The sequence below is a fragment of the Halichoerus grypus genome, chromosome 12 (assembly GCF_964656455.1).
Source record: "Halichoerus grypus chromosome 12, mHalGry1.hap1.1, whole genome shotgun sequence".
NCBI lineage: Eukaryota > Metazoa > Chordata > Mammalia > Carnivora > Phocidae > Halichoerus > Halichoerus grypus.
Genome location: NC_135723.1, coordinates 59216892 through 59231412, shown reverse-complemented (window position 1 = coordinate 59231412; position 14521 = coordinate 59216892). Strand labels below are relative to the sequence as shown.

At 40.5% G+C, this 14521-nt stretch overlaps 1 protein-coding gene across 1 annotated transcript; it reads right to left on the bottom strand.

Annotated features, from left to right (window-relative positions):
* Positions 1-12989: 12989 nt before the first annotated feature.
* On the bottom strand, positions 12990-13864 carry LOC118533455 (small ribosomal subunit protein uS12-like). The gene is given in 2 exon segments (XM_078059850.1): positions 12990-13219; positions 13422-13864. Coding segments are annotated over 2 exon segments (441 nt in total). The 5' UTR covers positions 13654-13864; the 3' UTR covers positions 12990-13010.
* Between the last annotated feature and the right edge of the window lie 657 nt (positions 13865-14521).

The window sequence follows — 14521 nt, the reverse complement described above, 5'->3', positions numbered from 1 at the left end:
AGTAAGCATCCAACTCTTTTTTTTTTTTTGTAAAGATTTTATTTATTTATTTGACAGAGAGAGACACAGCGAGAGAGGGAACACAAGGAGGGGGAGTGGGAGAGAGAGAAGCAGGCCTCCCACAGAGCAGGGAGCCCGATGCGGGGCTCAATCCCAGGACCCTGGGATCATGACCGGAGCCAAAGGCAGACGCCTAACGACTGAGCCACCCAAGCGCCCCAGCATCCAACTCTTGATCCCAGCTCAGGTCTTGAGTTCAGGATCATGAGCTCAAGCCCCACACTGGGCTCGATACCCAGCATGGAGCCTACTTGAAAAAAGAAAACAAAAACCTTCCTGACTTTATTTACAAACAATTTCAAACATATAGAAAAGTTAAAAAAATAGTAAAGATATACTTGCATACCATCCAACTAGATTCAACAATTAGTAATGTTTTCACATATCTTCTTTACCTGTGTGCATGTGTGTGTATATTTTTTTGCTGAACATTTGATAGTTGCAGGCACCTAAGAAAACGAGTAATAGTTCCATAATATTCTCATATATCTGGACTGTATTCAAATTTTCCGAAATGTCCCCAAAATGCCTTTTGCACCTATTTTTTTTCAAGCCAATACAATACATTGTATTTAGCTATGTCTGTTCAGTGTCCTTTTGTAATTTAAAAAAACGTAATTTAAAAAAAGGGGAATATATGGACTTTGGGTTTTCTTTTATTGATTTCTACCAAATGACTGACAAGATAAATATCGGAACTAACAGTTATTAAGCAGTAATCACATGCCAAGCTTGGTGCAAGATGTATCAATATGAATAGGACAAGGTCCCTGACCTCAAGGATACAAGCTCTCTGTGTTTCTCCAAATACACACAATTTGTTTGTCTCACGTTTAACCAGCTCAAGGAACAGATAAACACAGGGAATATGAGTTAATCATTTCCGTGGCTCAGATCCATATCACAGAGTGGGAGAGCTAAGCGAGGCTGCTTGCACACATCTGATAATTTATCTTCTGCTACTTCCTGAATCCTATACGAACTCTCAGCCCAACAGTCAAAGATATCACAGCCTGATTCCAATCTAACTTTCCATCCTCAACCCTTACCATTTCCTCTTACAAACTCAAACTGGACCCATGCTTTCTGGAATATGTTTCATGTTTTCCCATCTGTACATTCCTCTGACATGCTTTCCCCTCTATGTCTTTCTCCAAACATCCACCTGTATTGCAAGGCCCAAAGTGTATACCTCACCTCAGTGAAAATGTTCTAGCCTATTTTTTAAAATATTTTTTCATCTCTGTATATGTGTACATATACATGTGATATTTATGTAATACATGCACAAGCCTCCTTTATTTGGTCTATTAAAAGCTGTTTTTAAATTTGTAAGAAAATTACCTTGTAGTCTGGATCAATGATTGACAGGGTGTCTAATCTGAAGAAAGGAGGGTAGAGATTTAGCAATTATCTGCTCATGTGATAAAGACACGCAATTGAAAATATAATGAAAAAAATGTCTAAATTACCAGCTTATTTACATTGACCATATCTTCAGGGTGATATATAAATCTTCATTTTCATTATAAAGAGAGTCAGCATATAGATTTTTTAAATTCAATTTGCTTAAGCTAAAAAACCAAAAAACAAAAACAGTTCACCCATTTCTCCTACCTACTTAAAACTTATCATTAAAAATAATGAAGAAGTTTCCTTTTCAGAACACTTTTAATACTCTCCAAAATAGTCCAACACCTCAGACCGTAGTACAAATACTGTCTTTGTCACACAGCTAAGGTCACATGTTGTTAAAATTCCTTATTAAGGAAAAGCCTCTCTGTGTGTTTTCGATTTTCATTTTTGACCCTTAATTAGAAGTAATGAAGTTACCCCATTTACAGATTACAAAAGCTGCCAGGACTCCTGAAATTACTAGACAGAGTGATGAAATCCGTGCCTTTACTCACATGAGGTCAAGTGGTAACACACATAATTCTACACATTTAGTTGGGAATTTGTGTGCCTCCCTGTCCCCATCTGTAAGGAAGAGGCTAAGTGAATCTAAGGTGTGATCTTTGGCAGCTTTATGCAACACAATGGCATGAAGAAAAACGTTTAGGAAAGAATATATTCCAATCCCTGGTATCTCTTGGTAGGATCACTACATTGTCAAACAGTAAAGAAATGCTTAAATACAAATAAATAATGCTTTCCTTGAATGAAGTCTCCTCTCTGTGGGGTAATTATTGGGTATGTACTTGGGAGTTCCAAGTTGGAGTGAGTGTTTCATTTCTCACTTACAGGATTCAGCTCACCTCTTGGCACCCACGATGCAGGAAACAACAGATTCCAGATGCCAGAAGTACACTCCTGCCAGCAGCCCGCCAATGGCTGTGCAGATGACCCACCTGACGCCTTCAGACACAGCTCCATCCTGAGCTGGTTTGTTTGAGTTCTTTACTTATTAGATATCTGATACATACCAAGGAAGTCACATAATTTATATCTGAGCCTTGAAACATTATACTAAAGCATGAACACACCACACAAACTTAAGGAGAACTAGAACATTATCCGTTTTTTGCTTCTACCTACCTCATTCTTCTGCCTCCTCTTCAAAAGTAACCCAATCCTGAACTGTGTTTATTTTTCCTATAAAAAAAGGGGCGGGGAGGGGCACCCGGGTGGCTCAGCCGGTTAAGCGTCTGCCTTCGGCTCAGGTCATGGTCTCCGGGTCCTGGGATCGAGCCCCACATCAGGCTCCCTGCTCTGCGGGGAGCCTTCTTCTTCCTCTCCCTCTGCCTCTCCTCTCCGCCTGCTTGTGCTCTCTCTTTCTCCCAAATGAATAAATAAAATCTTTTAAAAAAATAAATGAAATAAAGGTTTAGCACAGATATATATACCTTTAAGCTTTGTATTGTCTCATTTTCCTTGTTTTAGGCTTTATAAAAATGATATCATAGTTACTGTAGTCTTCTGCAACTTGATTTTTTTTCACCCGAGGGTATGTTTCTAAGATTCATCTGCATTGTTACCCGCAGCTATAGATCACACATTCATTTTCACTGTTGTATAAAATTCTTCTATTTAACCATAGCACCACTTTTGAAATTGTTCTAAAGTCCCTGGATATTTGGATTGCTTAGTTTAGGTTTTTTTTGGGGGGGGGTGGGGTTGGCTGGCTGGTTGGTTGGTTTTTACCATTTTGAACGAAACTGTTAAGAATGTGTCTCCTGGTGAAAAGATGCAAGAGGTATTTAGGAATAAGACCTAAGAGAAGCACTATTGAGTCTTAGGGTATGTAAAAGTTCGATTTTACAAGTTAGTGCCAACATTTTTCAAAGCGATTCTATCACACTTCCACCAGTGGTATGTAAGAATTCCTGTTAATCCACATTCTCATCAATACTTGATATTGTCTTTCAGAACTGCCTTTTTTTTTTTTTTTTAGACATTGCTTTTTATCAGCCTAGTAGGTAAAATAATATCTCATTTGGGATCAGTCCTGAGCTTTCTTCACTTTGCGTACCCCTGACAACATTCCAAGTCGTCCAGTCTTGGGATCCAGCTTTGGATCTAGAAGGAATTGAAGGAGGTGGGGAAGGATGGAAAGTTCCATGTTGAACCACAAAGACATTGACATTTGTACAATTGACCCCTGCAAGAGCATTTCCTGTGAGACTCAAGGTTATATAACATGTACATCATTCACTGAATTAATATTTTTATTTTCACTTATGTGCCAGACACTTTGCTGGGCTTAGAAAAATTGCAGTGAATGACAGACAAGGTCCTTGCCTCTTTGAGCTTACATTCTCATCAGGGAGGAAACAGACAATAAACAAATGAACACACATATGACATAATATCAAAAAGTAAAGATCAGATTTGGGGCCACATAGGCCAGTGCTCAAGTCCATACTGTACCTCACACTTGACCTCTCTGAGCCTTGGTTTCATTTCCTATAAATAACAATTATTTTCTTGCAGGATCATTGTGAGGATTGAGAGCTGGTGTATATAAAATTTCCTAGTTTAGTGCTGAGCACAAAGGGCATTCTTTCCTTCTTGGCCACTTTAAAAAGAGCCCGGGGCAAGGAATTCAAGGACCTCAAGGGTGGGGCAATCTCAGTCTCCTAGCTTCCTGGAGGTGAGGCTCACAAGGCAACACTCCTGCTAAATGGAAACAAAAGCCTATGGATCTCTGCCAGCCAGCTGCCGACTGTTCATTTTATCCAGTTAACCACTGATCACCGTCTCTCACTTACTTGAACTGATCTTTTGATTCTGATTCTGCTTTTGTCCTCCTCTGTGAGGCTGTGAAACTTAGTATTGAGTTCTGTTCTTTCCAGCCACACAATCATCCTGGCCATTTTTTTGGACATTCTGATAACCTAATTTAAAAATCGATTTTAACAACTAGGAAAAATATATATGAACCAGCCTGGAAAGGCTGAATACTAGAGAATATTGGATAATATTAGTGAATTATTGATCAATTTTTAAGTATGGTAGTGATATGGTAGCATGTCAAAGAAAAGTGTTCTTAACTTTGGAAATACATACTCAATATTTATATGACGTCTTGAATTTGCTTTCAAATAATCCAATGTGAGGAGGCGGAGTCTGGTACTTCGGTTTCAGAAGTGTAGAAGCAGAGTAATGGATACATGGGGTTCATGATACAATTCTACTTTTGTATATGTTTACATTTTTCTATAATAAAAAGCAAAAATGATGTGAAGATGCTTCTGTTGTAGAATATGCTTTGCATGTTCTGTTACTTCTGCCTGGAATGTTGTTCCTTCAGATAGCCCCATAGCTTACTTTTTTGATTTATTCCAGTCTCTACTCAAATGTTACCTCCTTAGTAGGGCTTTCTCTCACTACCTTAATAAAAAAGCATCCCTCTTCTGCTTTACTTTTCTAGCCCTTTATCCTGCTTTGTTTTTCTTTACAGGACTTCTCACTTGCCAATATTTGCCATATTTTCCTTTGCAAAAATGTAGGTTCCATTAGGATAAGGCCTTGGTTTCATTTATTGCAATGCCTCCATGCCTTGGACAGTGCCTGGCACATAAGGGAAACTCAGAAACTATTAATTAAACAAATGAATGCACATGTTAAACAGCAGAGAGTCCCCATAAAAGCCAGATCAGAACTCTTGCTGTATTGAGTACCTTTATCTACCCAGACTGATCCTCTGTCCAAAGTTCTATTCATACATTTAAGGATGAGAGAAAGCACTTTGTAAATGCTAAGGTGCTATATAGGTTTGTTATCATCATTCCCAATCCAATTTGGGGCACTAAAAAGATATAACCAGATTACTACACTGAGGTCACCAGGTCTGCAATGTCTTAGAGAAGCTTCCATTGTAAATCAGCTCTTGTCAAGGACATTGCCTAGAAGTAAATGTACTCGGGCTAATTTCACCCTTAGAAACGTAGACAGTTGAACAATTGAACACTGGAGTCTCCTTTTCCTGGAGATAATTTAACCACCCTATCATTCGAAGAACATAATTTTGGATTGCTTTTCCGATAGAAGTGAATTTACTCTGGGCTCCTTACAGCTGTAGACTGGGCCTTTTCCTACCCAGTACTGCAGATTCACAAAAAACTGACCAGGCCTCAGCCATGGAACCAAGAAAACCTGGGTCCTGGCTTCATTCACCAAAACCAGAGCCTTGTAGGACCATGACTCTAGTTCTCTTTCCTTTACCCTGTTTAATGTGACAACAGAGATTTCTGGACACTCTTACCAGACTGCCTTGGTTCTGCTCCTGGTATTCACCACACCTCTTTTGAGGCGATTAATAGCGGGAAGTATCTACTGAGCCAGAAGACCTTAGAGCTGCCCATTCCCCAAAGACCAGCCCATAAGCAGAAGATAAACATCACCAACAAAACCTAAGTGTCCTCTTTATGAAGGAACAAATTTTGGAAATCACAAGTTTATTTGAGGACTTCAAATTTAGCATATTTTACTTTAGAGAAATAAATGTATATCTCCAAGATTCTAAGAACAATCAGATTGCAAACATACATAACACATGTGTACATGATATCCAAGACCTTTCTTATCTGAACTACCCTTATAATAGAATGTTACATAATCACTGGGATGATACCTAAAAGGCGAACAAGATTTTAATGTGACAAACTGTTAAATATACTAACATTGCGTAAACAGTGTTAAATAAACATTTTCATAATGTTTGCTTAACATTTACTTTCAAGATTTCTCTGCCTACAGAATAGACCCATGATTAGATTCCCACATCTTGTTAAGGCTGACTGATGTGGACTCTGGCTCTTTTGCATATAAATTTTTATGGAAAAAAGTCCGGGATCCTGGCAAAAGCCATGCCACTATAATAATGGTGACGTATTTTCAATGACTTCCATGAAAAAGGAAGCACACAACAAAAAAACACGGATAGCATGACAAATGACCAATTTCTTTCTTTCTTTCTTTCCTGAAGATTTGATTTATTTATTTATTTATCAGAGAGAGAGAGCGAGAGAGAGAGAGAGAGAGAGAGCACAAGCAGGGGGAGTGGCAGGCAGAGGGAGAAGCAGGCTCCCCGCTGAGCAAGGAGCCTGATGAGGGACTTGATCTCAGGACCCTGGGATCATGACCTGAGCCGAAGGCAGACGCTTAACCGACTGAGCCACCCAGGCGTCCCCAAATGACCAATTTCTACATCACATCACACAAAGGTAGAGCTAGGAGGAGACATGCAAGAGCTGACTGGGGGACGGAAATGTGATAGCAGGAGCAGGAAGAGGCCAGGAGTTCCTCTGGTGCTTTCAATCTCCCTAAGGATAAAATGTCACACTTCACATTCAAAATTGAATTATTTTCCACAGATGCTTCCCCTTGTCTACCAACTAATCCCTACAAAGATTTCAGGGCATGGAGGGCATTCAATGATCAAGAAACATTGAAAGGGGCACCTGGGTGGCTCAGTCGGTTAAGTGTCTGCCTTCGGCTCAGGTCATGATCCCAGGGTCCTGGGATCGAGTCCCGCATCGGGCTTCCCGCTCAGAGGGGAGCCTGTTTCTCGCTCTCCCTCTGCCTGCCTGTCTGCCTACTTGTGATCTCTCTCTCTCTCTGTCAAATAAATAAATAAAATCTTAAAAAAAAAAAAAAAAAGGAACATTGAAGGACACAGGAAGCAAATCCATAGAAGGATGGCTGAATAGTAAATAGTTCATCACTACCAGGATATTTGACCCAGGAGTCTATTTTATGCTTCTCTTGCCCTATGCTGGATGAATCAATGCAAATCATACATATATATTTAATTTATCATGAACTATTTCAGACATTCAAAAAAGTATAAAGAATTGTAAGTACCTACGTGCCCTTAATCCAGTTTAAAGAATAAAATTTTATCAATGCAGTTGTAGGCCCCTATGTACTCCTCAGAGATTGCATTCCTCTCCCTACAGAGATAATTAGTATTCTGAATTGTTTGTCATCCCATGCGTTTCTTGAAAATTCTATTTCATGGGCGCCTGGGTGGCTCAGTTGGTTGGTTAAGCAACTGCCTTCGGCTCAGGTCATGATCCTGGAGTCCCGGGATTGAGTCCCGCATGGGGCTCCCTGCTCAGCAGGGAGTCTGCTTCTCCCTCTGACCCTCCCCCCTCTCATGTGCTCTCTCTCTCTCTCATTCTCTCTCTTTCAAATAAATAAATAAAAAATCTTAAAAAAAAAAAAGAAAGAAAATTCTATTTCATGCCAGCCCCGTGGAAGTTATGAACACACTCTTTCAATTCTAAAGCTTTAGGGCACTTTTTAAATTGTGCTAAAAATATCTCTCTTATTGCTCTAATAAGTTAATACTAAAAATATTTTTAGCATAACATGAAGCTTTCTACAGTGTATTAATTTTAAATGAGTCAATTAATTGGTAGTAAATATCTTAAGTTAATAATAAATTTGAGTAATCTGGGGACTCTGTAGATTAATAGTTTTTATTTTACCTTTTTTAAGAACTTAAAAAAACCCAGGCATTCAAAAGTAGAAGGAATCCTTGATTGTCTGGAGGTTGGCCAAGGTCCAAGCATTTATTATCAACGGACAGTAGCCAGAATGTAATTCTTTAAAGGGACTAGTAACTAAGAGCTGTACTCTATACTCTTTAAGGTGGGTAAAATTCCCAATGAACTCAGCCTTGTACCTGACACTCCCTAACAATAATTAGGCATGTTTCAGAGTTGTATGAATGCTTGTTAACCAGCAGGGCACCATTTAGTAAATCTCTGCACCATTATAGTCATCAAACAGGCCTGTCTGCTAGACACCAAGTACTTTTGCCAGAGTGGCAGAACAGCTGATGCACTTAGGAAGGGCATTGTTTTAGACTAGCTCAGTAAAACATGAATTGGTCAAATGAACACAGTTTCTTTTGTAAAGGGCCAGATTAATGAAGCATTGTTGGGAATTAGCAGCGAGGATAAGCTATAGTCCAGTGGTTTGGTTTGTTGGTTTTCAGTTCCTAAGACAATGACCTGGTATTATTAATTCAAGCCCACAATCTTATATCTAAAACTGAAATCTTTTTTTTATGTAAAGATTTTATTTATTTGACAGAGAGAGACACAGCGAGAGAGGGAACACAAGCAGGGGGAGTGGGAGAGGGAGAAGCAGGCTTCCCGCTGAGCAGGGAGCCCGATGCGGGGCTCAATCCCAGGACCCTGGGATCATGACCTGAGCCGAAGGCAGATGCTTAACGACCCAGCCACCCAGGTGCCCCTAAAACTGAAATCTAAGGAACTCTGGAAGCTGACAATTTGTTCAAAACTCAGTTGATGTCAAAACCATATACTACTCTGAATTCATTTAGCGACAAATCATCACTTGAACTGACATTAGGTGACTTAAAGTCTTTATTTAAACCAGTTACTATGACTATTTATATGTTTTACTGCACAAATATTAAGGGGTGCCTGGGTGGCTCAGCCGTTTGAGCATCCTGACTCTTGGTTTTGGCTCAGGTCATGATCTCAGGGTCCTAGGATCAAGCCCCATGTCAGGCTCTGTGCTGAACATGGAATCTGCTTGAGGATTCTCTCTCTCCCTCTCCCTCTGCCCCTTTCCCCCGCTCATGCGTGCACTCTCTCTCTCAAATAAATAAATCTTAAAAAAAGAAAAAAGAAATATTAAGGTATTTGATGAGGGGGTTTTGCTCCAGACCCCCTGGAAATACTGCACAATATATACAATTACCATTTTAATATCCCCAAACTTCTGAATTATAGAACATAGCTGGCCCTACAGTTTTCAACTTAGAGATTGTCAAACCACAATGGCTCCCACCGGTTTACTAGCTAAAGTGGGCTAGAGCTGTTAGTCCTTTCACTACTCCATTGTACGCTCACATCAGCCCTATGATTCAGATAAGCACATGTCTGCATCTTCACTGTTGTATTAACACACATAATGGAATGTTGAATAAGTCTTCCTGTTGCCTCTGATTGCTGAATAAGGTTTTTCTTGTTTCTGATGGCCCCAAAGGTGAGAACCTTAAGAAACTGAGGAAAATAGGTGTTTGTACTTCCCACCTTCAATTCTGAAGAAAGCCTTCAGGTATGTGCTCTTAGATCTTGCTAAAAGCACAGCTAGGTTTGCTATTCCAACTGTCACTCCTAACACCAGCAGCTTATATATAAAAACCAAAATTCTGGAAGAAATACCAGGACTGTGAGTTCCCTCCCTCCACCATTGGTTTTTTTTTTTTGGCCCTGCTTTTTCCTTTCCCATCCCCCACCCAGACCAAGTGAGGACACTAAGAGAGCCACCAGTAGATTCATACATTTGGGAAATGCCTGTAAGAAGAGAGCCATTTTCCAGCTGAAGTTATGATCATGCCCTGGAATTGCTTATCTACCTTCTATGCCTATCTGAATAGAGGGAGAAGGAACTGGGGACCGATGACAAGGAGGAGACAGGGGACATTTGAAGAGCAGCCTGCTCCTTTGCTAAAGAATGCTTGATGTACTCAGAGATAGCACTGTTTGGGGGTTAGCTGATAAAACATGAATGGGCCCATTGAAGTGCTGTTGTTTTTTAATTAGTCAGATTCTAAACTGGTAAGGCAAGGATGTGGGCATTTCTCTGGTCGAGTGTACAATGACAAAGTTAGGCAGGCTGGAGCTGTCTTGTGGGTACCCCACTCAAGAGAGCTGCCTCTGGGGCAAGAGCAACATCAAGGGGGTTAGGAGGGTTATATGGGGGAGAGAAGAAGGAGTTGATGGACTTGAAAAATGCGTCAATCTGGTTTATCCCAAATCAGAGGAACAAACAGTGGAGACCCCTACTATAGGGTCCCCCAAAGAACCTCGACATATGCTCCACTGGATGCCTGTTTCACAGAGAGCATCTAGAGTCAAGAGACGACACAGCACAAATTAAGTAACAAGGTATTTGCCCCTTTTCACTGCCTTTGCCTTTGCCACAATCCAAAGAGGAGAAAAGGACCTGGAAGTGTATGTACATGTGGTCTCCCTTTTAGGTTCCCTCACTTCAATATCCATGGTTAACCCCCTTACTACCCTCCATCCCATTCCATCCTTTCCTCCAACCCTGACAGAGAAATTGTTGTTCTTGGCGCTCTGGCTCAAGCATGAACAAGAGAGCACTGTTTCTCTCGGCACAGCAAAGCAGGCTGGAATTTTCCAAAAGAAACTGAAGACAAAGAAACACAAGCAAAGAAAACACAAAGTTCATAAGTATGGTCAAGCTATCAATAGCTACAATAGCTAAACAGTGCCAAGCTCTCAACTGTTCTGTCCCACGCCCTCTCCGAGAGTCCTGTCCAGTAGAGAGAAACCCTATGTCACATCTTCCACAAACCTTCTCTCCACACCTTTCTTTGTTTCCAAAGCCTTCTTAGAGGAGGGTTTGAAAGACTTTTGTCTGAACAATGGGTGATACATACATAGATTAAGAAATACCGCACTTTCTAAGCTTTTGAGTCAGACAGACCTAACTGGCTTTATGAGAGTACCTCACCTCTCTGAACCTTATTTTTTCTCATCTACACAGCACCTACCTGGTAGAGTTGCAAAGTGCTCACACAAATGCTTGCATATGGTAAGTACTCAAAAAGTGTTTGCCAGCTTAGGGAATATAGTGAATGAAATTGTAATAGCACTGTATGGCGACAGACGGTAGCTACACTTGTGAGCATAGCATCATGTGTAGACTGGTTGACATCACTATATCATACAACTGAAACTGTAACATTGTATGTCAACTATACTTCAATTAAAAAAAAATGTTTGCTATTATCATCTTATTCAGTGTAGGAAGACAAAGCTGGATGGTTTCAAAAACCACCCCACGTTGTCTTCCTTCTTCTCCCTATATATTATGTCTCCATCTCCCCATTCGTTCTCACGTTCTTTCTACACTCATGGGTAGGTAAAGTTTATTTTTTCATACCTGGATATATCCAACAGGTTGCCCTATTGATTTGAACAAACTATACTATAGGTTTATGGGAATAAATCATATAAAACTCATTAATCCACATATAGGAGAAGCTTAGCTTTTTTATTTACAGTTCTAGCCTGGCATCTGGACCAAAGAACCTTAAGACCATGGCACATTATTACCTCCCAGGACTAGCTGGACATTTCTGTCTGTTTCACCTCTGAAGGTCATCTTCATTTCTAAAACCTAGAGGGTGAACCTCAAGGTCAACTACTCATCATCATATTTTCCCCAATTCGTATGGCTCATGTTCAAGCAAGTGACCACACCCTTCCCATCCCCATGCAGGCATCAAACAGACCCAGGCTGAAACCTTGGCTCAGAACTAAATTACTGACATTAAGTGCTTAATCTTTCTAAGCTTCGGTTTACTCTTTGTGGAATTGTGATTAGGGCATCTCCCTAACAGAGCCTTTCAAGATTAAATGAAAAAATGAAATGTCAGGCACTGAAGACACAATAAATGGTGGCTGATGTCATCACTACGTGTTTACCATGTTACAATTACATTATCTGACCAATCAAGTGGACAATTTATATCCAAAGATTAAAAAAGGAATTTTTTTTTACATAATCTCTCATTCACGTGGAACCTAGTCAGTAAACCAGTGGTTGTCAACAGTAAGGTTCATAAGAGTCATGTGTTTACCTCTGAACCCTGATAAATGTCCTACTCACCTTAGATAGAAGTACAAATAGCACATTTATGGACCTGGATACTATTGATTTTCTAATTAGGGACCAGCTTTATTGCCAACTCCAGTCACATGATTAAACAAAATTGCCCTACATTTATTGTTTTTGGAAGCCTGTCAATGAAGGTAAAGAATTTGACTAACTACTAATATGTCTACATTTCACACTCACATTTAGTATCTGGGGCCCCGTGCCCCGAGTCTTTGTTTCCACCCAAAGTCCCTCCTGCAAAATGCAGCCATTTCTGCTCCATAGTAGGAGGTAAAAATGATTGTTTTTTGGTTTTTGTTTTTTTTTAAAATGTTTGTTAAATAAGTGAATCCACATTCAGAAGACGGCTACATAGCTCTTGTGTGGCCATCTTGTTTGAACAATGAGCAGCTCATGGATAGCAGACATGGCATGCTGTCTTTGAAATATACAAGTGGGAGGCAGAGCTGTGTTTCTGAGTCAGACACACCTAGACTGGAGGTTTGTGACCCTGGGAAGAGAAGTGAATCTCTTTGAGCCTCTTAAAGAGAGAGAGAATGATAGCACCTGCATCCTAAATTGTTGGGAGGATTAAATGAATTGCTGAGAAGTGGATAGCTTTTAGGAGATAGTCTCTTGGGTATGGACCTCACATCAGTCCCTGAGGTTGCCCAGCCTCTCTTAATTTTCTTCACCATCCAGTTTCTGAGCAGAGATCCGCCCTAGCTGACCTATATGGAGAATCATGTTTATTTCTGGGCATTTAAAGAGGACTATTTTTTTTTTTTTTGGCTTATGAAAATTTATTATTGTCATGTTTTCACCATCAAAACTTACGATATTGGTCTTTCCTTCTTGCCTTTGTATAAGGCCAAAAGAGAGACATTGGCTATTTGGACAACCTTAAAGTGAACTCCAGGAATGTCACCGACAGCATGACCTTTGCGACCAAGTCCAGCAACCAGAACCTCATCATTTTCCTCAATAACATTCAAACACCCATCATTGGGTACAAAGGCTGTGATTTTTTTGCCATTTTTTTCTTTTAAAGATTTTATTTATTTATTTAATTGAGAGAGAGAGAGCGAGAGAGGGAACACAAGCAGGGGGAGTAGGAGAGGGAGAAGCAGGCTTCCCGCCGAGCAGGGAGCCCGATGCGGGGCTCGCTCCCAGGACCCTGGGACCATGACCTGAGCCGAAGGCAGTCGCTTAATGACTGAGCCACCCAGGTGCCCCTTTTTTGCCATTCTTGATCAGCTGGACCCTGACACACTTCCTGATGGCAGAATTCGGCTGCTTGGCTTCAACTCCTACTTTTTCCAGCACAATTCCTTTTGCATGGGAAGCACCTCCAAAAGGGTTGGCCTTCAGGGCTGTGCCCAAATGGGCTTTCTTGTACAGTTTATCATGCCACTTCTGATCTCATCAGTGCCTGCGGAGCTTCCCCACAGTACGGAGACCGCGACACTTGCCCATCCTGCTGGCACCAAGGGCCTGAGCAAAAAAGCTTAAAGAGGACTTTGACCAGGATTATAAAACTGGCATGTGAAAAATGGATTTTTATTTATTTATTTTTTAAAGATTTTATTTATTTATTTGTCAGAGAGAAAGAGAGCACAAGCAGGGGGAGTGGCAGGCAGAGGGAGAGGGAGAAGCAGGCTCCCCGCTGAGCAGGGAGCCCGATGCGGGACTCGATCCCAGGATCCTGGGATCAGGACCTGAGCCGAAGGCAGACGCTTAACCGACTGAGCCACCCAGGCGGCAAAAAATGGATTTTTAGACATTCAATAAAAACTTAAAAAAATGAGTGAAGTATGGACTTTAGTTAATAATATTGCTCACTAGCTATGACAAATGTACAGTAGTAATGTTAACAATAGGAGAAACGAGGTGGGGGTTAATGTTATTGTAACTTTCTTATCAATCAAAAACTATTCTAGGGCGCCTGGGTGGCTCAGTCGTTAAGCGTCTGCCTTCAGCTCAGGTCATGATCCCAGGGTCCTGGGATCGAGTCCCACATCGGGCTCCCTGCTCCGCGGGGAGCCTGCTTCTCCCTCTCCTGCTCCCCCTTCTTGTGTTCCCTCTCTCGCTGTCTCTCTCTCTGTGTCAAATAAATAAATAAAATCTTTTAAGAAAAAAAACTATTCTAAAGTAAAACGTTTATTAGCTATTAAAATATCTATTAATATCAAAACTATAAGAAGTCAAAAATTTATATGCATGTTTATAATTTCTTCCTATATGTACATAATATTTCTATATGTACAAAATATCAGAATAAAAATGGAAAGGAATTTTTTTAAAAGATTTTATTTATTTATTTGAGAGAGAACAAGGGGAGGGG